The 23,557-nt window shown below is 49.0% G+C and overlaps 1 protein-coding gene across 1 annotated transcript in view; it reads right to left on the bottom strand.

Annotated features, from left to right (window-relative positions):
• The window catches only part of LOC144806094 (uncharacterized), a 615,705-nt gene that overhangs the window by 427,418 nt on the left and 164,730 nt on the right, over window positions 1–23,557 (bottom strand). The window contains 3 exon segments of the mRNA XM_078672530.1: window positions 15,519–16,786; window positions 18,217–18,909; window positions 19,287–19,522. Coding sequence (XP_078528656.1) covers window positions 15,519–16,786; window positions 18,217–18,909; window positions 19,287–19,522 — 2,197 coding nt within the window.

Raw genomic sequence — 23,557 nt, 5'->3', positions numbered from 1 at the left:
AATCTCTGGGGCATGTAGGGTTAAACATTTGCAATATTACACCATCACAACCAACCCACCACACAATGACACCAAACTGTTTTGTAGTAAAAAAATATATTCTCTTTATATATTTTTAAAATCAGGCTTGTAAATACAGTTTGTTACTTTAAAGGATTGCGAGGTTCCAGTTACTCTTATTTATGTTGCCACAGTTCTTTTTAGTAATGTACAAGTCTTTATATGCACTTCTGAATGTTTTCTCACTTCCTTGCAGTTCAAAAATGGAGATTTCTCTGTTAAGGCGCTTTTGTTATAAATCTCCTAATTTCACAGTTCTCTCAGTGTTCTTTCCTTTCACAGAGAAAGCCTCTCTCTGTTCTGGGGCTTTGGGACCCTCCCCGGCCTTCGGAGCGCCTTGCAGCGCCTCTCCTGCCTTCAAGGGTGAAACTGACTCGGCCCCTACCAACTCTCACGCATCTCGCGGTAGGCTTGAAATGGACACCAGAGAGGGGCTTGAAAAACCCTGGGCCTTTTCCAGAGGTGGGGGCTGAGCTCGGACCAGAGCAGCAAGCAGGCAATGAGAGGAGCCCCGGGCCTTTTCCAGAGGTGGGGGCTCCCGGCTGCAGTGAGGAGCAGGGAGGGGTGAGAGGAGCCTCTGGGGCCAAGGCACCTTCAGGAATGCTTTCTTTCAGGAATTGTCAGTGCAGAGGGGTCCCTTCTGACAGCGGAGGATCTCCGGGAGGCAAGGCACCCTTCACAGTGCGGGGTGCGGCCTCTCCTGGGGGGGCAGAGCAAGGCAGGGCAGCCGGGTGCAATCAGATGCACGGGGTCCAGGCTGCTCGAGTCCCCGGGATTCCGGCGGGAGGGGCTGAAGTCTCCTCAAGGGCTCCGTGAAGCAGGCAGGGGTAGAGGAGCGGCCGGCCTTAGCCCTGGGGCAGAGAGCGACTCCGGGTGGAGCGAGGCTCTCAAGGGCAAGAGGGCAGGCTGGCTCCCGAGTACCACGGCCCTAGGAGGGGGCGAGAGGGCGCAGACTTCACCTCCGGCGGGAGGAAATACTCGGCCTCAGGCAGGGGACGAGCCAAAGCACAGGAGAACCCACTTGTCCTGGGGTTCAGTTCAGGGGGCAAGCTTAATCAAGCCCTTGGAGAAAAGTCTCAAGCACAAGTCAGCAAAGTCTTTTAGAAAAGTCTTCTCCTCTCCTTCCTCAGCAAGGCAAGCAGCAGGCCAGTCCTTCCAGCGTCTTCTTCTCCTTCTATTCGGGCAGAGGTTCTTTGTGGTAAAACAGGATTCTAATTTACAAGGAGCAGGGCTCCTACTTTTATACCCAGTTTCTTTTGTTCTAGCAAGCCAGGGGGGCCTCTGCATAACTGCTCCAGTCTCTGAGCACTTGTTGTGGGTACTTATGACTTCTGTATTCAGTGTGAGGGCAGGCACATCAGCCGCTCCCCAGGGGGGCGGAGCCGGCATTGTGAGGACAGGAGTGGCCTGAGCACTTTGTTGACAAGCTTTGGTCCTTCCTGGGCCAGGTGCAGGCTGAGTCATCAGTCGCTCCCCAGGAGGGCGGAGCCAGCATTGTGGAGGCAGGGGCACAGCCTGATGCATCATTCAGGGGAAACTCCCACCACCCACTAAGGGGTCCTCCTGCTAATCACTACCTGTCAACTCCCAGCCCTGTCACTCACACACACCAGACAGTCAGATCCACATCCAAGCAGAGGCGGGCTGAAATGGTTAGGCAAGCAAATGCTAACTTTCTAAAAGTAGCATTTGCAAACACAGGATATTAAAATAAACTTTACTAAAAGAAGTATTTTATTATTCTGAGTTCAGGCATACTAAACATTAATTTCTACCATGTTCCCTGAGCCTGCTGGGATTATAGAGTGTAATAATTCCAGCAGCCCATCTGGCCTAGAAGGGAACTGGTAGCCTTACAATAGTGAAAAACGAATTTGGCAGTAATTCACTATTAGAACATGCCACACACATCAGGGCATGTTCTACCTTATACTACAATGCACCCTGCCCTCAGGCCTACCATAGGGGTGACTAATATGAAGTTAAGGGAAGGTTCAGGGGCTGGCAAGTGTGTGCACTTGCTCAGCCAGCATGACAGTACCAGACTGCACGCAGGTTCTGCAATGGCAGACCCTAGACACATTTTAAGGCTGCTTCTGTGGGTGGCGCAACCAGCGCTGCAGGCCCACTAGCAGTATTGGCATTCACAAGCCCTGGCACTCCTGGTGCACTTTACTAGGGACTAACAGTAAATCCAATGAACCAATCATGGACATCAATCACATGTACACTTTACAGTAGGGAGCACTTGCACTGCGGCACGGGTTGGCCGTGGCGCAGTGCCCTGAGTAGCAGACACCAGCAAAACATTTGAGGCACAACAGCAAAAAGTGGAAGGGAAACCCACGCCAAGGTGCCAGGTCTAACAGTGTCAGTGGCTTTCGTATGTGCTTTGCACTTCATAATGGCAATGGCTTTCGGTAAATGTATTGCTTCTAACAGAGCTTGAATGAGGGGGCCATGCTGAATCTTGGCTCCATGAGAGGTCATGAAACCTCTTTCTTGCCAGAGTACTCCAAAGTCGTGAACGACTCCGAATGCATAACGTGAATCTGTATATATGTTTACTTTCAGGTTCTTAGCTCGTATGCAGGCTTGGGTCAGAGCGATGAGCTCTGCTGCTTGAGCAGACAGGGTATCAATACGATGTGTTTCTATAACTTCAGTTTCAGTAGTCACTGCATATGCGGCGACTAGTTCTCCTATACTTGTTCTCATACATGAACCATCCACATAAAGTGTCAGGTCAGGATCAGGTAATGCAATGTCAGTCAGGTCTTGTCTTGGCTTGGTCATGATGTTAATAACTTCCACGCAGTCATGTGTGGCAGAATTCGATGTAATCGAGGGTAACAGTGTAGCAGGATTTAATACGTTGCAGCGTCTGATTTCTATGTGTGGCTGAAACAGTGTCAGTTCATAACCTGTTAATCGTGCAATTGTCAAGTGCTGAGTCTGTGTTCGGTTTAAAAGAACTTCCACGGAGTGTGGAACTTGTACTGTCAGGGAATGTCCTAACACTATGGAATCACTTTGTCTGATAGCTAGAGCTGTGGCTGCAACTGACTTGAGGCACGCAGGCAGAGCCTGGGCTACTGGATCTAATGTGCTAGAGAAATAAGCACAAGGCTTGTGTTGTCCTGCTTGATCTTGCGTGAGAACAGATAATGCTGTACCATCACGTTCAGTAACAAAAAGTGTAAAAGGCTTACTATAGTTTGGTGTCGCTAACACAGGTGCATTACATAAAACTTTCTTTAACTCATTGAAAACAAGTGTATGTTCCTGGGTCCAAGGGAGGGCAGTCGATGTGGCTGCCTCCTGTGTCGTTAACTGTATCAGTGGTTTAGCTAGATATGCGTATTGAGGAATCCATTGTCTGCAGTAAGAAGTGAGGCCGATGAAAGCTCGTACCTCCTTCTGTGTCTTGGGCTGTGGAAGATGTGCTATTAACTGGATACGGTCTGGTGTCAACTGTCTACCCCTCTTGGACAGCAAGTGTCCAAGGTATACCACTTGCTGGACACAGAATTGCAGTTTCGAAGGGGACACCTTGTGCCCCATCTCGGCCAGAAAATACAGGACTGTCAGTGACGCACGTTCGCAGTCACGTTCTGTACGGGCTGTGATTAATAGATCATCGACATACTGGAGTAGGGCAGTGTCAGTTGGCATGTGAATACTGTCTAGTTGTCTTTTAAGTGCTTGACTGTAAATACTAGGACTTTCTGTGAAACCTTGAGGAGCTCGTGTGAATTTATAGCTTCTTCCATTTAAACAGAATCCGAAAAGAAACTGGCTGTCTGGATGAATGGCGACACTAAAGAATGCGTTCTTGAGATCAATAACAGTAAAGAACGTAGCTTCAGAATCAATGGCAGTCAATAGGGAAGAAATATCTGGAACCACTGGGTACTGGGGTATGATACACTTATTAAGTTCTCGAAGGTCAATCACTAATCGATATACTGGAGGTGCATTTGGATCAGTACGTTTAAGAATCGGAATGATAGGAGAATTATATACATTGGAGTCAGTTTCTACAACTACTCCTTGAGCAATGAGCTCGTCAATAATTTTCGATAAGGCTGCTACAGCCTCAGGGGGTAACTTGTACTGTCGGATTCGTGGCAATACAACACCTTGTTTCAGAGTGACACGATATGGTGTAATGTGCATACAACCTACATCAGTTGGACCTTGCGCCCATAAATGCTGTGGTACATTCAGTAATCTTGGATCAAAATCACGTAACACATAATGACCTTTAAAATCACGTAAAAACAATCTCACTCCTTCTGGGGAACAGCATATTACGGCTCCTAATTCTTTCAATGTTTTAATACCAAGTAAATTTTCAGGACAGGATTTCGTGAGCAACAAGTCTGTAGTTCGGGACAATGGACCAACTTCTAGGGAAACTGGTTTCGATATTTCATTAACAATAGGCTTTCCTGAAAATCCCAGGGAAACATTTCTTGAGCCTGAGAGTGGAGCCCCCGGAACCTCGTCATGACTGATGGTAGTCCTACTTGCCCCTGTATCAATCAGAAACTTTCTGTCTTTCCCTAATACTTGACTGTGTACATAGGGACCCTCTTGATCTACAGGAATCTCGATGAGAGGCAAGCCAACTTCCCTCTCTAGGCTGTTTCATGAATACTGCTGATATTCTGGGTAATCTGACTGTGCGTACTGGTACATCTGTTGTGTAACGTGTTGTGTGGCAGCTATAGGCTGCGGTACTGTAACTGACTGTTGTGCGTTCTGCGGTGGCTGTGTATTTTGCGGAACATGTTCTTGTCTAGGAGGATGCGGTCTCTCTTTCGTCTTACCTGTAGCTATGTTATGTTTCAGAACTGCACATTCGTTTATATAATGACCTGGTTGTTTACAGTAATTGCATGTCCCTTTAATGGGAGCTGCAGAATGACTAGTCTGATTCGGACCCTTCTTCTGACTATCTGGTTGAACAGACTGTGCAACTAGTACTTTCATTTTCGTATCTTTCATACGTCTCCTTTCGTGTTCTTGCTCTTCCCTGATTCGGTTCTGGTGATACTGTAACATCTGGAGCATTTGGGACGGGGTATTAGCTTGCCATGTACTCTCGACTTTCAATACTCTATTTTTAACTTGCGGTAACGAATTCTCAACTAGTTTGGTAACAAAAAGATGGGGATACGACTCACTACTTGTTTTCAGACCGCTATTAATAATGAAACATTTCTCAAATCTGGAATAGAAATCACTAGTGTCTTCGTCTTGTTTCTGTTTACAGGCTGAGATGGCGTCCCAGTCTTCCTTTTTCGTGGCTAGTAATCTTGGCAAGACTTGTATTAACAGTTCGGGCAATTCTTTGGCTTTATCCCCAAGACCAGTACCTGGGACTCGTGTGTTATCTTCGGTTTCTAACGCGGTCCAGTCTATCTTTTTCTCTCCCACTTCCCATTCTTTTTCTTTGAGTTTTTCATATATGCCCGCAGGCAACAGGACCTTTAACATTTTGATGATATCAGGATACGTGTATTCTCCCATACGGAGCATGTCCTTTAACTCTCGGTGGAACCCTGCTGGATCTTTATCGTGACAGGGCACTAACTTTTTCATTTCTAGTAGTTCTATTTTCGTTATAGGGGTATAAACAAATACTCGTTCGAGCTCACCCCCCGCTCCCTTAACTGGATGTACTTCTCGCAACGGATTCTGTCTATCTATGTAGAATGGGGGTGAAACAGAAACAAAATGCGGAGTCAGGAACGTTCTGTATTTGTGGCGCTGTTCTAGAATAACGTTAATTAAATCGGTACCTAGACCTCTCCATCTGTTTAGGAGTAACTCGTTCAGTACATTATATAAGGGACCTGGATCAGAGTGCTGACTCTCGTACAGTGTAATGAGGTGCTGGATCATATACATACCCACCAGTCGCTGCTCGGCTGGCGGTAGTTTCAGAAACATTTGAGCCACTACTTCGTCTGGAAACGTGGTAGAATCACTAATCCATCGGACTGCTGATCGGGCTAGTTCTTGTTCATGCATGGTACTAAGCTCACTGTAACCTATTCGTAGTTTCAGAACTTTATCGGTAGCCTGGAATACTTGTTCAAGAGAACACTGTTCTGGTACGGGAGGAAAAGCTTTCTTGTAGTTTAGGCGTGTGTGTCTATCAGAAGGTCTCGTCCTACCTACATACGCTATTCTAGTGGGATTCTCGTTGTCTACCTCTTCGTCTGAAGAGTCATTCTCTTTCTCGGCTACTCTAATTGCTTCCTCCTTTTGGTGTATACTTATAATTTCTTTACGAATCTTTCTGTACATAGTTTCTATACTATTTTGGGTCTTGTGTTTTCCTTCTGCTATATTGTCACTCCATCTGGTTAGGACTCTCATCTCTTCTGGATTTTTATCAGGATGATCCTGTTCTCTTATTAAACAATTTATTAAAAATTGCAAAATCATGCCTTGAATCTCGACTTTTCTGTGTACCATAGCTTCGTGAATACTTTCTGGTGTCTCCCCTGTTCGGATGAAATGATATATTCTGTCTAGATGTTCTTTCATATTTGATATGGTAACCAAGAAGCTTGCAACTCGTCGTAAGCGTATGGAATATATTATCATACTATCTTCACCTGGTACTGGATCATATCTACAATCAGATCCGCACTCATGGAAATACTTTCTGAGGGCTTCGTACGTAGTCACTTTCGGGGTACGTTGTAACGCTGCATCTCTCAGCGTCAGGCGTTTTGTTTGAGGCGGGGTGATAGGAATACCTCCCCCTGCCCCTCCTGAACTGGAATCGTCAATTAATACTGAATGTGCGGCTATTGGTAACGTGACTGGTAAAGTAGGGGTACGTAAAGTGGGTTGGTCCTGGGGTACTGGCACATGGACAGGATTCCCGGGACCAACGGCTGGAGGCACAGTAATTACATTATTAGCAGGGGGCTGGACTTGAACTTGGACTGGCGGGGTAGGATCTGTATTAGCATATTCGGGAACAGTGTCGTCTAAATAGGATGAAAGAAATTTCGGCTGCCGTCGGTTTATGACGCAGCTTAGTCGGGACCAATGGCGGCGGTAAATTATGGAGTGTTTCCGGGGTCGCTTTAGGCAAACCCTCGGCGAGAAGAGGATACATACCTTTAATAAGGGCATTTCTCTGTCTGTCTGATTGTTCTGATCTAACTCGTTCACCTTCTTCTAGTAATTCCCTTTCTTGGGCTTTTTCGGAAGATTCCCTACTTAATTCTGCTTTTCTGAATTCTTTCTCTGTTCTTTTATGCGATTCTTTACGCCATAATTCTATGGCATCTTTCTGGGATTGTCTGGCTTTCTTTTTCCATAATACTTCTTCTACTCTCATGATGCACTCGGCATCCCACGTTCCTGAAACAGGCCATCTATATTTCTCTTCAAGATGTTTGGTGTAATCCACCCATAAATCTAGATACAGTATGGCATCTAAGCCATACTTATGATACATGAAATGTCCAGGACTGTCCCTGGGAGGGACAGGAACTGATTCTTCGAGTAACCCTTTTCTGGTTTTTATCTGACGTAACTTCGAAAACAGCGGCATATTTGAACCGTACTTGAACTTGAACACAATACACAATGAACACAGTAATGAAATAGCAAAACAATCACTCATACCACGACATCAAAAACACATTAATAACAGTTCGAACAGAATACTACCTGATACATTGAAAACATAATACTTGAATTTCTCGAGAACAGACTTACTAGAATTACTGGATGCACTGCTAAAACAGTACAGAACATACCGGTCTCCTAAAGAGACACGTCATACCGTATCCACCTAGGTGAACACGTCGGACCGGATCTGTGTACCCAAACCCGTCGGACCGGGCACAAATTAATGAACACCCGTCTAGATACCCCCAGCAACGGTACTCACCGGGAAGCAAACTGAAGGCCTCGGACTGGACTGGACTGCTACGGTGTCTGGTTACTGCTACGCACTACGCATGCGCTTCGGGCTTCGGTTACAGGTGGGCCTCCGGATACCTCGGACCTTGCTCTCTCGGCTTGGGCTCTGGTCGGAACGACCCGCCTTCCTCACCGCCTCGTCTGGATGCCGGACCGCAGTCTCCGTCTCCTCCGTGGGCCCGAGGGAGACTTGAAGCAGAAATATCTGCACGTGCACAGTAGGGTTCCGTCACGGCTGTAGAAGGGTCAGGGGGGCCTGCGTTACTTCGCCGGCGCGTGGGGAAGGGGCTCGTCCCAATTCGGGCCCCATTTTATGTGGTAAATAAATAATTAATTACCGGTACTATTTTTCTATGCATTAACTAAAACAGATAGCTCAATAAATAAAAGGCAGGATCCGTTGTATCTGAGTCAGAATGGCTTTAATCGGATGGCTCGAGCCTAAAGACCATGATGTGGCATGCAAATGGAATGGAATGGCATCTGCAACGTCTCATTAACATTACATAGTATATATAGGAAAACAGTACAATTGCATTGAATACAGTAGGCGTAACAAGTGACAAACGAAAGATAAGAACATATGGGCGTACAAAGAAGGCGTGCACAGGGCGTGCACGGAGACATGTGATGAAAACGTCACAGAAGTGTCATAAATGGGTGGATACATGGAGGGGGCTACCTGGGCAGCTGGAACCTTTAACCTACTGGTGCGCGCAAACGGGCCATGACGTGTAACTAGGGAGAGCTGGGGGCTCTGATTTCTACACTAGAAGAGGAGACTAAAGTCTGGGATGTCAGGACGACATGTGCCTATAGCATATCTGATATCTGGTGTTTGGAGAACATGTTGCTAGAATCTAAAAGTCATCAGGGCAAAGGCTACTTGACACTAAGGCTGGTGCATGCATATATTCTACGTGTATTGCGTGTGCTATGAATCTTCTATGGATATTAATTCAGTAATTCTCTTGCATGGAGACAGAAAGACTAGACTATAGATGAAGATGTTTATGCGGTTCGTTAGCTTAGGAATGTGAAGCCGGGGAGCTGAACTGATAACTAGAGGCATAACATATTCTTGGCAGACAGGCAGGCAGGCCAGGCCGGGCACCGCGCTGCTTGGCAGAAAATAAGTGAAGGGTCAGGAATACGGGAGGGGCTGCATCGCTCCTCGGAGTGGTTTCAGGAGACTGGAGCTTGAATCTGGTGTCCAGGCCCTGTGAGGCCTGAAAACAGGGACAACTTGATGAATTTAACGTGTACAATGTAAAGACGTTGGCAACATAGGCCTAAAAGCCTAATTCACGTTGCTTTCAGGAGGACTGGATAACTGGCATACTAACGTTGGACACAACTATAATTGCGTCTTTATTCGGTCAAGGGATAAATATGCATAGCGTATCATGCACATATAACATATAATGGGGAACACGTAGGGACACATGACAGGGCAAAATTCAATTTTCCTCACCCCGCTGCCATGACCACCACCCATATCAGCCGCCTGCGCGCCTAGACAACATCAACGACAATGACACCATCAAGATCATGAACACCGTCCAGTCCGGATCCGCGGAAGACCCCTGTCCGCACCACATCTACAACAAAGCCAGCAGCACCATCGCAATCCACCTCTGGAAAACCATCAACATCTCCTTCGAGACAGCGACTTTCCCGGAGAGCTGGAAGCACGCAGAGATCAACGCCTTACTAAAGAAACCCAAGGCGGACCCCAAGGACCTCAAGAACGTCCGGCCCATCTTCCTGCTCCAGTTCCCGGAGAAGGTCTTAGAAAAGGCTGTCAACATTCAACTGAGCAGCTTCTTTGAAGAGAACAACATACTGGACCCATCCCAGTCAGGGTTCCGCAGCAACCACAGCACCGAAACTGCCCTCATCGCTGCCACCGACGACATCAGGAACATGCTCGACAACTGAGAAACTGCGGCCCTCATCCTCCTGGACCTGTCAGCCGCTTTCGACACAGTCTGCTACCGCACACTAAGAGCATGCCTCTACAATGCCGGAATCCAAGAGAAGGGGCTGGACTGGACCACCTCCTTCCTCTCTGGGAGAACCCAGAGCGTCAGCCTCCCCCCTTCCGCTGCAAATCCACCGAGATCATCTGCAGCGTACCCCAAGGCTCATCTCTCAGCCCAACGTTGTTCAACGTCTACATGGCATCACTCACCCACGTCGCCTAACAGCACGACCTAAACATCTGCTCCTATGCCGATGACACCCAGCTGATCATCTCGCTCACCAAGGACCCCCACACCGCTAAAACCAACCACCACGAAGGAATGAAGGCCATCGCCGACTAGATGAGGAACAGCCGACTGAAGCTGAACTCGGACAAGATGGAAGTCTTCATCCTCAGCTCCACCCAGGGAGAGGTGTGGCGCCGCGGCCAGGGCGACTGACGCTGGAATCCGGGGATCAGGGTTCGATCCCCGGCTCCGGCGGCAGGTTAGCCCAGCACCATGTGACTCTGGGCAATAGCTCGCTTAATCTTCCCGACGGCCCCCCAGCGCCTAGAGACCCTTACGGGTGATTGTGCGCTTTAAAAATGTGGATTATTATTATTATTACCCCCTCAGCCTGGAACGACTCCTGGTGGCCGACGGCAGTAGGAGCACCCCCTACACCCACCAACCACGCACGAAACCTAGGGGTCATCCTCGACTCCACACTCTCCGTGACAAAGCAGGTCAACGCCGTCTCCTCCTGCATCAACGCTCTGCGCATGCTTCGCAGGATCTTAAAGTGGATCCCCACTGAAACTAGAAGGACGGTCACCCAGGCCCTCGTCAGCAGCAGACTGGACTACGGCAATGCACTCTACGCAGGAGCCCCAGCCAAACTCCTGAAATGACTCCAATGCATCTAGAACGCCTCAGCATGCCTGATCCTTGACATCTCCCGCCGCAGCCACATCACACCCCACCTGAAAGACCTTCACTGGCTCCCCATCAACAAGAGGATACCCTTCAAGCTCCTCACCCATGCACACAAGTCACTCCACAACACCGGACCAGCGTACCTCAACAGGCGACTCAGCCTCTACAATCCCTTGCGGGTGATTGTGCGCTTTACAAATGTGGATTTATTAATCCCGCCTGCCAGCTCTGTTCCGCAGACCACGCCCTCGCTACTGTCCCCTGCATTCGAAGAATGATCGCCGGCGGGAGATCATTCCCCCACTTTGCCGCCAAGATGTGGAAGTGTGGAGAAGTGTTGGTCACTGGTTAGAGGAGGCAGACCTGGAAGCAGAGGTCAGCCCGGGACCAGGGTTCAATTCCCGGCTTGGCGGGGTCTTGAGTCCTAAAATGTCCATGGACTCGACAATTCTCGCTCCGGTGCCTACTCGATTCACGGGTTCACACTCTGAGACTCTGGGCAATAGCTTGCTTAATCTCCACAACGGCCCCTCGCGGCGGGATGCCTGGCTTTCACCTTGCGGATACCCTGCCGGGGTTATCTCACAGGGGAATACCAGGACGGGTTCCCTAAGCAAGCGCTTAGAAACCGCTTGGTGATTTGCGCTATATAAATTCCTGTACATTTACATTTACAACACCCTCCCCATCCGCCTACAGCAGACCGAAGACCTTCTAAACTTCAGGAGACTCCTCAAGACCTGGCTCTTCAAACAGTAGCAGCACCCCCTTCCCCCCCCCCAGCGCCTTGAGACCCTCACGGGTATGTAGTGTGCTTTATAAATGCTATGATTGATTGATTGATTGAGCGATTGAAGCCCAGCCTGGTGATAGGCGGAGGTCAAGTCCAAGGATGAAAAATGCCTTTCCCCCTCAAGAGAATCCAGCATTTTAGTTATGTTGGGTAAAGGGTAATGATCAACAATAACTGCTTTGTTGAGCTCCCTCTAGCCGACACAGAGCCTGGCTTCCCCATTGGCTTGCGGGCCATAACAACAGGAGAGACCCACTCCGTTGCTTCAACTTCTTGAATGATGCACTTGGCTAAGACATTGTCTAATTCAACTTTCATGCTCTCCCTTACTAGCAGAGGTGCATTCTTAACCTTAGCTGTCTTTGGAACAGCTTTAGATTTGACCTTTATCCGATGCACATAGTTTTTGAGACACACCCAGCTCACCAGCAAAGACCTCAGGGAATTCCTTGATCCAGTCTCGATTATCATTACTAACAACCCTAACTGGTGGTAATTCTTTTACGCAGACAGATCTCATTGTGATCAAGGCAGATATGTAGATCATGCTGATGGAACCAACTTTTGAGCGAATCCCCTTTCATCAAGACATAGATTTTACCAGGCTCGACTCTCCCTTTGAAGTCAATTGTGCCCCAGAAATAACCCAGCAACTCAATAGTCACCCCACCTTAACCTTTTGGTCTAATGTCTGGCTTCAACAGGGTGGCTTTGCCCAGCAGATTACGCTCATAAAATGTTTTTGGGACTAGAGTTATCTTGGCCCCAGAGTTGAAGAGCATGCTCATTGGAGCATCATTGATCAAAACTAGCTCCTGAGGGCCATCAATAGCGTTCCCTGTGACTGGGAGAATATTGATTCCTTCCAATTCTTCTTCATAAAGTTCAACTTCTATGACTTTTTTATGCTTGTTGCCCGTTCTGCATCTTTTTGAGACGTGACCTTTTCTCTCACAAGTTTTTCACATGGCCTTCCAGCCTGGGCGGTCTTTAAAGTTGGCCATATGGCCAGAGTTGCGACACCTGAAGTACTTCACCTGAAATTTTTTTGTGTTAAAGGGTTTTGAAGTGGTGCTCGATTTGGGTTCAACAAATCTATCCACCAGCACCTTGACATCAATGTTCTCCTTTTTTCACCTGAACTGTCTTTGCGTATAATATCAACACACGCTCTTGAATGCTAGTGACTTTTGGCTATGGTCAGCACTTCTTGAAGCAATGGCTTTTCTATTTGCCACAGGGCGTCTCTCGTTTTGTCGAGGGCGCATCCCAACATGAACTGATATCTTAACCGCTCCTCTAAGCTGCACCAAAATTGCACGTGGAAGCCAATTTGCGCAAGGTAGTCATGTACTGTTTGACTGGCTCATCCTGCCTTTGCATCCTTCTCCCAAAAAGATATGGTTCAAGGACAGTACTCACTTTGGGGAGGTAGTGCAAGTCCAACTTTTTGAAGCAGATCTCGTATTCATTAAGAGTGACAGAGTCACTATAGAGAGTTCAGGAAGGTGTTCAAAGAATTCTTGTCCCTCAGAGCCCAAACAATGCATGAACAGTGAGGCTTTCCTCTAAGCACTTAAGGAAATGCCACAGACACGAGCATAATGTGTGAAAACCTTCTTTCACTTCAGCCACGAGAGAGAAGGAACTCCTGGAGATGTCAACAAGAAGGGAGGGGCAGTGACATTATGTATGATGTACGTACTATGTTTTTTTTTTTAATTCTTTTTATTTTCAAAATAAAGAAAGATCATAATCACCACAGCACAAACACGTATTAGCATATTATCATTAGCAATAGTACATTTCCAGGAAGACACATGGATTAAATAGTTTGACGTTTCAATAAGCATCATGAAAGTAGATCCAGTTCATACATTCTTCTATACATTAATCAATTAACTCGTCAACAGTCCTGATCATGGGGGGTTCACAGATGTTGCCTCTGTACTCATTTCATTTAGCCCATACAGCAACCCATTTCCTCGTACAGCCTCCAGACACGTATACCGTCTTTTCCTGCACCATATTCCAGTCTATATCTTTCTGCCAGGCCCCCAGTGTTGGTGGTGTGGCTGCACCCCATAGTCTTGCGATGTTTCTTTTTGCTATTGCCAGACCCAGCGTGGCCCATATTTTGCCCTTTGCAGGGAGGTCAGAGGGTTCCCAGATGTTAAGGAGGCACCTCTTCGCTTCAGGCTGCAATTCCACCCCCACACATCTCTCATACAATCAAGCACCTGTGCCCAGTAAACTTGCACCTCCAGGCATTCCCACAATATGTGTAGAAAGGTTCCCACCTCCCCACACCGTCTTCGGCAGAGTCCGTCATCGCTGCGGCCCATCAGGACCAGCCGGGTACAAGAAATATACTCTCTGTGTAGGACTTTCAATTGAATGAGTCGCAACTTGGCTGGTATTGCTATCTCTTTTGGGGACGCTAGCGCCTCATGCCATTGTTCGTCGTCAATTTCCAGTCCGTCTGCCTCCCACTTCTCTTTAAGGGCCCACAGTGGGTCAGGGGTATGGTTAATGAGTTTTTTGTATGGGAGCGATATGGTCTTTTCCGGGACGTGGCCATCTAGAAGTCTGTCCTCTAGTGGCAAGGACTCTGGGAGCTGCGTCCCAGAAGGAATATTGGCCTGTAGTGCATGTCGGACTTGCATGTATTGGAAGTGTTCTGTCTGAGCCAGATCATATGTGCATTGAAGGGTGTCAAATGTGAGCACTCCCGCGGGGCCCCATAAGTCCTTGACCCGAGAAATGCCTATTAAGTCCGAGTTCCTAAAGCCCTTCGTGCGGCTAAGGGTGCCTAGCCTCTCAGAGGCCCACAGTGGGGTTGCCTGGGTAAGTTTGCCCACCCAGGCCAATTTCTTCTGAACTATGTGCCACAGCTGGACAGAGTGTTTGGTCGGCCCCGTCAATCGGTACCTTCCCTGTCTGGAGTAAAGAGCCGCCTCGAAGTTCCCCCCTGGAAGGAGCCATTTGTCCATCTCGTACCCAGGGTCATTACCTGCACAGTATGTCCCCTGATTGATGGCCGATAGATGCGCCACCCAGTAATATTTCCTGATGTCAGGTAATGCTATCCCCCCATCAAACCAACCCAGAGTTAGCTTCTGGAGGGAGATGCGGGGCGTACCCGCCCAGAGAAGGTCCCTTTGGGTTGCCTCAAAGCGGCAAAGTATTTATTCGGGACTAGGTCCGGGTGATTCTGGAGGACATAAAGGAATCTTGGCAGCGCCATCATTTTAAATAGGGCGGCCCGGCCTAGTAGCGATAGTGGGAGGTTCTTCCAGACCGCTACGTCTCTTTGGAGCTGCCGCAGGGGAGGCAAAAGGTTTCGCTCGTACCGTGCAGCACGGTCTTTGGATATGTAAATGCCTAGGTATGTGAACACGTCGCTGGCTATTTGGATCGGGCAATCGGCAGGTGTCTGCGGGGGGGAGGGTCCGCGCAAAACATAAATGAGAGATTTCCCCAGTTAACAGTGTAACCAGAGTACTCCCCAAACCTCCGGAATATGTCTAGGGCTGCTGCTAGGGACTCTTGTGGCTTCGTGAGGTACAGGAGGATGTCGTCCGCGTAAAGCGAGATCCTATCCTCCTAGCCGTCTGCCCATCGTATCCCCTGCAGTGAGCGGGTCTGCCTCACCCACGCTGCCAATGGTTCAAGGGCCAAAGCAAATAGCAGGGGTGAGAGGGGGCATCCCTGTCGTGCCCCCTCCCTAAACTGAAGTCCTCTGAAAGTTTGTTGTTGACCACGACCTGAGCTAACGGATCTGCATAAAGGAGCTGTACCCAGTGAATGAAGCTAGGGCCGAACCCCAACTTTCGAAGTACTGTCATCATGTACGGCCACTCTAGGGTATCAAAAGCCATGGCCGCATCTAATGACACCACCACTGCCTCTCTGCGTAGCTGGTGGCAGCAGCCCAGCACCCCATGGAGGCGTCGTAGATTCAACGCTCTATTGCGATGAGGCATAAAGCCCGATTGGTCTGGGTGCACCAGTGTATGGAGGACCAGTCTGATCCTATTGCCCAAAACCTTGGCCAGGAGTTTTGGTTCCACATTGAGCAATGATATTGGCCTATAGGAGGCACAGAACTCTTTAGGCTTCCCCACCTTGGGGATTGCCAGGATTGTGGCTATCCGCTGGTCATGGGGCAGACTACCTAGCTCCCTACTTTCCTCGAACATCCGCTTGAGGTGCTCACCCAGGCCGTTAGGTTTGAGCTTATAGAGCTCCACAGGTAGCCCATTGGGCCCTAGGGCCTTCCCAGGGCGAAGTTCATTGATGGCCTTCACTATTTCTTCCACCACCAAGGGTGCTTCTAGAGTCTCTTTTTCGTCCTCGGAGAGGGACGGGAGGACAATGTCCTCCAAGAAGGCCGCCGAATCACTTTCCGTCATTGCGGATCTCCGAGCGTAAACTTGTTGATAGTATGACGCTAACTCCCTGACTATATCTTGCGGGTCCGTTAGAACCGTTCCCGTAGCCGTCTGCAACTCAGCGACCACCTTCTGAGCCTGTTGCTTCCTATCCAACCAGGCTATAAGTTTGCCCGTCTTATCTCCTTGATCATAGAGCCTCCCTTCTCTGTCCCTCGCCAATGTCCTGGCTGCGTCTGTAGCAAGGTCCCTGTACTCTGTGGCCTTCACTTGGAGCCGGTGTATCGTGTCTAGGCTCCCAGTGCAGTGCGCAGTGTCCTCAAGGGTATGCAACTCAGACTCCAGAGTCTGCAGTTGTGTCTCATGTTCCTTGTGGCGTCCCGCTATTGCTGAGAGTGCTTCTCCCCTTACCACCATCTTGAAGGCCTCCCATAGGACCACCCCCGAGTCCACAGACCCCGAGTTTTCATCAAAGTAGCGATCGATCACCTGGGTAACGTTCTTCTGTATAGCTTCACCCTTCAAATGCCACGCGGCAATGGGAGCGACACAGCTAACCTGCCGGTCGCCTAGCGTAAGATGCACCCAGAGAGCGGAGTGATCCGAGATGCCCCTTGCCAGGTGGGTGACTTCACGTATCGTCATGTCCTGGTGCATTGGTGCCAGGAGGTAATCTAGGCGCGAAAGAGTGTGGTGTGGACCTGACAGGAAAGTGTACTGTTTTTGTGTCGGGTGCAGGAGGCGCCATAGATCGACCAGTCCGAATGCCTCCAGGAGATTGGGGAGCCACCGCTGCCCCACCCGATATCTCTTGCCGGTTGCCTGTCTATCTGCCCGAGACCACCGCGTTGAATTCACCACCCAGCAGCAGGAGGCCTTCCGGGAGGGACAGTACGAGCTCTCCCAGGTCACTATAGGATTGTGTCTGGATGCCTGGAGGGATATAGACCGACACTAGGGTGAGTCTACGGCCCTCCCATTTCCCAGAAATAGCCACAAAGCGCCTCATGGGATCCACCTCCACCACCATGGGAAAGGTGCGTCGCACCAAAATACCTACCCCTCGAGACCCCGAAGTGAAACCGGCATGTGCCGCTAGTGTGTATCCCCATCTGTTTAGTGCCTGGCATGTCTACCCCCTCAGGTGCATCTCCTGCATTAAGACTACGTCTGGCAAGTGTTTCTTCACAAACTGCAGCACGATACACCGTTTGAGTTTGTCCCCCATACCATTGACGTTCCAGCTAATTAGTTTAAGACTCCTATCCCGCTTCATAGCCATGGACCCTGTAGCTAACCAGTGCTCTCATGTGTGTCCTATGTTGCTGTTTCAGAATATGTGCCCTGCCGTGGTGTGCTGCTAACCACCTCGCCCCTCCCCCTCCAATGTGCAACCGTCCCTGTCTCTCCCCCCTCACTCTCGTCCCTCCCCCCCAACAAATGCACCCCCCCCAACCCTGCTTCCCTGCTCAATAGGTCTCGAACTACCCACGTCCCCGATTAGCAGAGCGCCTTTCGCCCGTTACCCAACCTGGAATCGGGAGAATAATAAAACAGAAAAACAACCCCCTTTTCCCAACAGATGAACCTTGTGCAAGTTGGGTGTGCGCCGGCTCCAGCTCCAGCCGCCACCCATGCCCACCCCGTAAACTGTAACAGTGTACCATGAAAAACCTACACTCCATGTATCTAAAGAGTAATTCATTTTCAGTCTGCATTACACTCCTTCAGACAAGAAGGCAGCCCCTCGCGGGCTCACTTGGGTCACGGAGTTGGAAAAGAGAGGGGGGGATCTTCAGCACAGCCGCCAACAATAGCACGGCCCTCCTTCCCGTATCATACAACATCGTCTCTCCCTCCCCCCAACCAGAAGTCCTTCGAAAAATCATGACCCACACCCAAACCACAAACCCTCGGTACATTACCGTAAGCAGAGGTCCACAGTTGCGGGTCCGTCGCACTCAATTTTCAGTCGCCTCTCGAAGCGTCCCCCAACGAGGACTTGCAGACCTCGACCTCCACGAGCGCTGACTCTGTCCATCAACGTCCGACCTGCCGGCCACAGACTCTGGCAACGCAGCCTGTGCGTCTCTCCAACTCCCACCTCTGGCCTGATCCCAAGCCGTCGACATCTTCCGGTCAATCCAGTCCTGCACGTCCGCAGGTGAGGTAAAGAATAAAGATTTGCCTCCAGCAAGAACCTTGAGCTTGGCAGGAAAAAACATCATGTATTTGATGCCTCTCTCCCTCAGCGCTGCCTTCACGCCTACAAAGGAGCGCCTCTCTCGTTGTACCTGAAGGGTAAAGTCTGGAAAAAACTGAATCGTGGCGTTGTCGTAGCGGAGGTCCACGGCCTGTCTAGCTGCTTGCAAGATGGCGTCTCTATCCCTATAGTTCAGGATTTTTGCAATAATGGTCCTGGGTGGCGCCTCTGGTTTGGGTTTAGGGATAGGTGCACAGTGCGCCCTTTCCACGGTGAATATGTTGGAGAGGCGTTTAGGCTTCAAGTGATTGAGGATCAGGTCTTTCAGGAAAAGTTCCACACTGGGCCCCTCCAAATCCTCCGGTACGCCTACGACGCATATATTGCTTCTGCGGGCCCTCCGTTCTTGGTCTTCCAGCCGCAACACCACTTGGCAGTGTTGGTACACTAGGTCATTGACACGTTGTTCCATTGCCTTGGTTGACTTCTGTAGCACCTTGATGTCGGCCTCGTTGGCTTTCGTCTTCTCCGATGTTTTCCCGAGGTCGACCCGGAGGAGATTTACTTCGATGGAGACCTTGTAAATTTTCGCCTCTAAGTTGGCGCCAAGTATTTTATTTATTTATTTATTTATTTCCATTTATATAGCGCGTTATCACCCCGGGGTCTCTAAGCGCCTATACAAAGAGAAACCAGTCCCACAGATAGCGGATATCAAATCTATAACACACCCCATGCTTCACGGAAAAGTATTGTTTTTAGCATTCGGCGAAAGAGCAAAAGATTAGATTCCTTCCGAAGGTCAGTTGGAAGTTTATTCCATGCTGCAGGGAGCAGAATGGAGAAGGCACGCCCCCCAACAGTGGACAGGCGAAAGCGAGGGTTCACCAGAAGAGTAGCTTCAGAAGATCGAAGTGCCCTACCCGGGATGTATCCAGCCAGTCTGGTTTTAATGTAACTGGGCGCATTACCATAAAGTGCCTTGTGTGAAATACACAGACCTTTAAACAATGCCCTCTGTCTAACAGGGAGCCAGTGTAACTGATGCAGGAGAGGAGATGCACGCGTTGTCCTAGGTTTCTTAAAAATCAATCTTGCTGCATCATTCATGACCGTCTGCAGCCGCGAAAATAGTCGCTGAGGTAGCCCTAAGTACAGCGCATTGCCGTAGTCCAGGCATCCCAGGATCATGGCAGACACAACGCTTCTTAAGGTGGAAAAAGACAGCAGTTGAGAGATCTTACGAATCTGTCTCAGAAGACCAACGCAAGTTCCTACGACTACAGACACCTGTTTGTTCATGGACAACGTGCTATCGATGTAAATTCCCAGGCTCTTCACCGCGGTTGCTGGTTTCGGTGACTTGCCCAACTCCCTAGGCCAAAAACCGTCGTTCCACGGACTGCCCTGGATGGCTATGGGCAGCACCTCGGTTTTGTCCGGGTTGATGTTCAGGGAGTTGGCAGTCATCCAATTTACTGTGAACCTTAAGATGTTATGCAACCGGGTTTGAGCACCTGGAGAGTCCTCTATTTGGATAATGATCTGCGTATCGTCAGCGTAGTTAAAGATCTGACAGTCCATCTGGTTAAGAGCTGAAATTAGTGGCTGCAGGTAGGTGACTGTAGGGCTGCCATGATGGAGGCAGCGATGGTTCTTTCGCGCCTGATTGGTCACCTGCAGCGTTCTCTGCTTGTGGCGTCCCCATCTGGACCGTATATTTGTCCAGTTTGTTTGATTGCGTCGCTGTATTGTATTTGGGCCTCATGTTGGCTATAATCCCACGCGGTCAGTCTGTGGCACGCAACACGCCCCGGTCCATCCAAGAATGGCATCTGCAGCAACTATTGATATTCGGCACACCCCTAGGGTTCCCGCAGCTCAGGCCTTCAAATCACCAGGCAGGCCTCCACTCCACCGGTCCAGGCCCAAGGCTGTGAAGCGCTCCCTCCGCTACGCTCTTCGCCGCACCCCAGCAGGTGGCAAGTTTCGCTGCGGCACACAGCCCTGTCCCGCTGGCCGCAGCTCCGTCTCGTATATGCAGGCTGCAGGCGTCCCTTCTCCGCAGCCCGCCTCCTGTCCTGCCCCGGGGGGTGTCGCACGTTATCTGCCCCCACGCATGTGATGGTCACCCCTGCCTTCCGGGAGAGGGTTCACTCACGGGGCCCAAATCACCGCCGCAGCTCTCCGTCCCGCCTTCTCGATTCTCCTGCAGTCCGTCTCCTCTTCTGCCGGGGGCCCCTACGCTGATGTGCGCCCCTGCTGTGCTGGGCCCGTCCAGCCGCCCACTGCCTCACCGACAGTCGGATTCCGCGTCTAGCTTACTGTCTTTGAACCGGGACCCACGCAGCCCCGGTTGCTTTCCTGAGGTGTCCTCCGGTCCGCCGCTAAACCTTCCCAACCACTGGTGCCTGCAGCCAGCCTCGATGTAGGACAGCGTGTGGTAGTCCCAAACTGGTGGCGCTACACTTTTGGGCCACACGATGCAGACCAGATGGCTTCCCTCAGGCCGAGTCGAGCTCCGTAACGCCCAACTAGGCCGCCGAGCCGGGCCCTTGCCTGAGACCACTTGCGCCACTTCAGCACATCCCGCCGGCAGCAGGCACAAGGCCACAGGGACGTAACTCGGCTCCCGCTGCAGGCAGCGCGGCCGGAGACGGATCAGTCGGTGCCCCTTCCTAGCGCCGATTCAGCGCCGCATATGGAGTGTAGGATTCTCCGGATATTGAGCGGATTTATGCGGGATGAAGGCTCGGCTCCACGGAGCTTCCGAGTCAGGCGGCCATCTTCGCTGGCACCCGGCCACGCCCCACGTACTATGTTTTGACCTAGTTACTACTTAAGGGTGAACTTCAGTGATCTGCTTACAGTGCGCAATATCCACAAGCCTTATTAACTGTGCGCATCAGCGGAACTGCGTGCAACTTCAGCAATTAAAATTTAGGCCAATGCGCACAGTTCCAAAAACGGTATTTGCTGTGCCATCAGCGGAACGATCAGCCCGATTACTGATGGCACATACTTATACAGGGAGGAGCCACTTTAGTCTGGTGCTCAATTACAAGTGTAAATGTGAGTCTGGTGGTGCCTGATAACTGAAAGGCACACATTTGTTTACATACAATTTCATATTTGTCTGATTTATTATTCCTATTACAGCGCCTTCTACCTTGAGAAGGCCCGTCCTAGACTAGTGTGAGGACAAAGCCCACGCCGACAAATGAGCGACCTGAAGTGTAATACAGAGAAAAAGTAGCCTGGAGGATTGCTGCAAATTAAAGGAAATGAAACAGAATTAATAAAGAACTACATAACAACAGCTGTGTGACCTGGGAGCCGATTGTGTCTCAATAAAGCCCTAGTTTGTCATTACCTTACAGTGCTCACATTATCATCCGCATTAGAAGAGATGGGAGCCTGGGGTGTCTGGTCACAGAAGCTCATTTACATACAAAGGGGGTGACAGCCTGCTCACAACGCACAGCACAACTTGTTTACGTAAAGTGCTAGTACACAGAACAGGGTAAAGTCTTGTGTCTCTTTTTTTCACTTTCTTTAATATATCCTGCACCTTGCTCTGTTCTTCTCTTTCTCTCATTTCAATTCATAGCAAATTACTCAAATTCACTATTGCTTTATCAGCACGGCACAAGTCGGGGGGTAGCCACAGTTTGAAGTGGTCCCCCCACTATTATCTAGAAACAGGACTCAGTTCCACATAGCTCCTTAGCCTGCGACTGATAATTGTTACTTTGTGCCCCAGCACTGCAGACACAGGCCTCTGAGTGTTTGTTTGTGTGAGTGGCGCAAGAGAGGAACAGAAAACCTGACACAATTAGTCCATCTATTTCTTAATACATTGTAAATGTGAAACACTTTGGGGTTTAGGGGCTGGATAAAGAATATAGTCAGGAAACAAGTGCAAATTAAAAGCCTATTTTATTTATTCGCTGAAAACTGTTTAAAAATGTAATTTCCAAGTTCCACATATCTGTTTAAAAATATTTACACTTTCAGTCATTTTTCGAGTTTAGTTACAAACTAATAGTGGGCAAAACACATGATGTATAAAAACTGAAACCAAAAATTTATTTTTACATTATTTTATGTTTCTTGTTTTGTGTTTTTAAAACAGGCCGTCAACCTTTCACGTGAAAATTATAAGGGCCTGACATCACTTCTTGTGATGTCACTACATGTGACGTCACTGTGATTTGCATATGATAATGGGCTCCTTCACTATTTTCCTTACTTGTGCCCTGTTTATTGGCATGACATGGGTCTATAGGTATTAAAAATAAACATTAAATTCACAGGTGTTCAGCCCATTTCTCTGGTGATGTCACACCTTGACATGTATTCGGCTGCTTCTTCTATTTTTAGATGAGTACAAATAACGTATGTTCCCCCTCATTCCAATTCGTTCTTTTTCTCCCCCTTTCTTTGTCTCTCTTCCTCTCTTTATCTCTCCCCCTCTCTATCTCCCACACACTCCTGTTAGCTTTAGCTTCATGAATGTCACTGCCACTTCTGGCATTCATACGACAAATCCTTCAGAACATTTGAGGACAAGGAACAATCAAGTGTGGAAGATGAGTTGCTGGGAGTGCAACTGATTGTCCTGGTACATATATGCTTTTGATGTGAGATTTCGCTATTTCACCACATTCTTCAAACAGAGTCGACTGCTTACAATGGCTCAATTCTGGTACAAAGTAGAGTTTGGCAAGTCTCAAAATGAATAGGGAGAGCCAAGTCGGAGAGGAGCCACGGGTCACACTTAGTTATAAGGCCCGAGGCACGAGCTGATCCATCAACCGATAACAGTGTGTTAAAGATGCAGTAAACGTTACTTAAAAACAAGGTATATGCTCTTTTATATCTAAAAATAACACTTGTGCTTCACTTTAGTTCATTACATATACTGCAGTGGCATTTGTTAATATTAATACATGCATTTTACCAATGAAGCTTCCATCTCCAGAGCCCTGACAACATGTCCACTCTGGGTGTGTTGGGTTTATAGGTTTTATCACTAATCCGACAAGTTAGCTGAAAATACCGCTGTTAGTCCCAGTATTGTTCAGTGTTGCTTTTACTGGTAGTGTGGTCAGGTGTGATTGAATGTTTTCCTTTGTATCTCTTCTTCACCAAATAAAAATCAACAATGTTTCTTTTCTTTTAATCCACATTGTGCTTGTCTTCCACTGTGTATCCTGGTACATAATGTCACTTTGCTATG

This window comes from Lissotriton helveticus (genome assembly GCF_964261635.1).
Source record: "Lissotriton helveticus chromosome 1_1 unlocalized genomic scaffold, aLisHel1.1 SUPER_1_unloc_45, whole genome shotgun sequence".
Lineage (NCBI taxonomy): Eukaryota > Metazoa > Chordata > Amphibia > Caudata > Salamandridae > Lissotriton > Lissotriton helveticus.
Note: the sequence above shows the minus strand (reverse complement) of the source record. Positions and strands in the feature narration are given on the sequence as shown.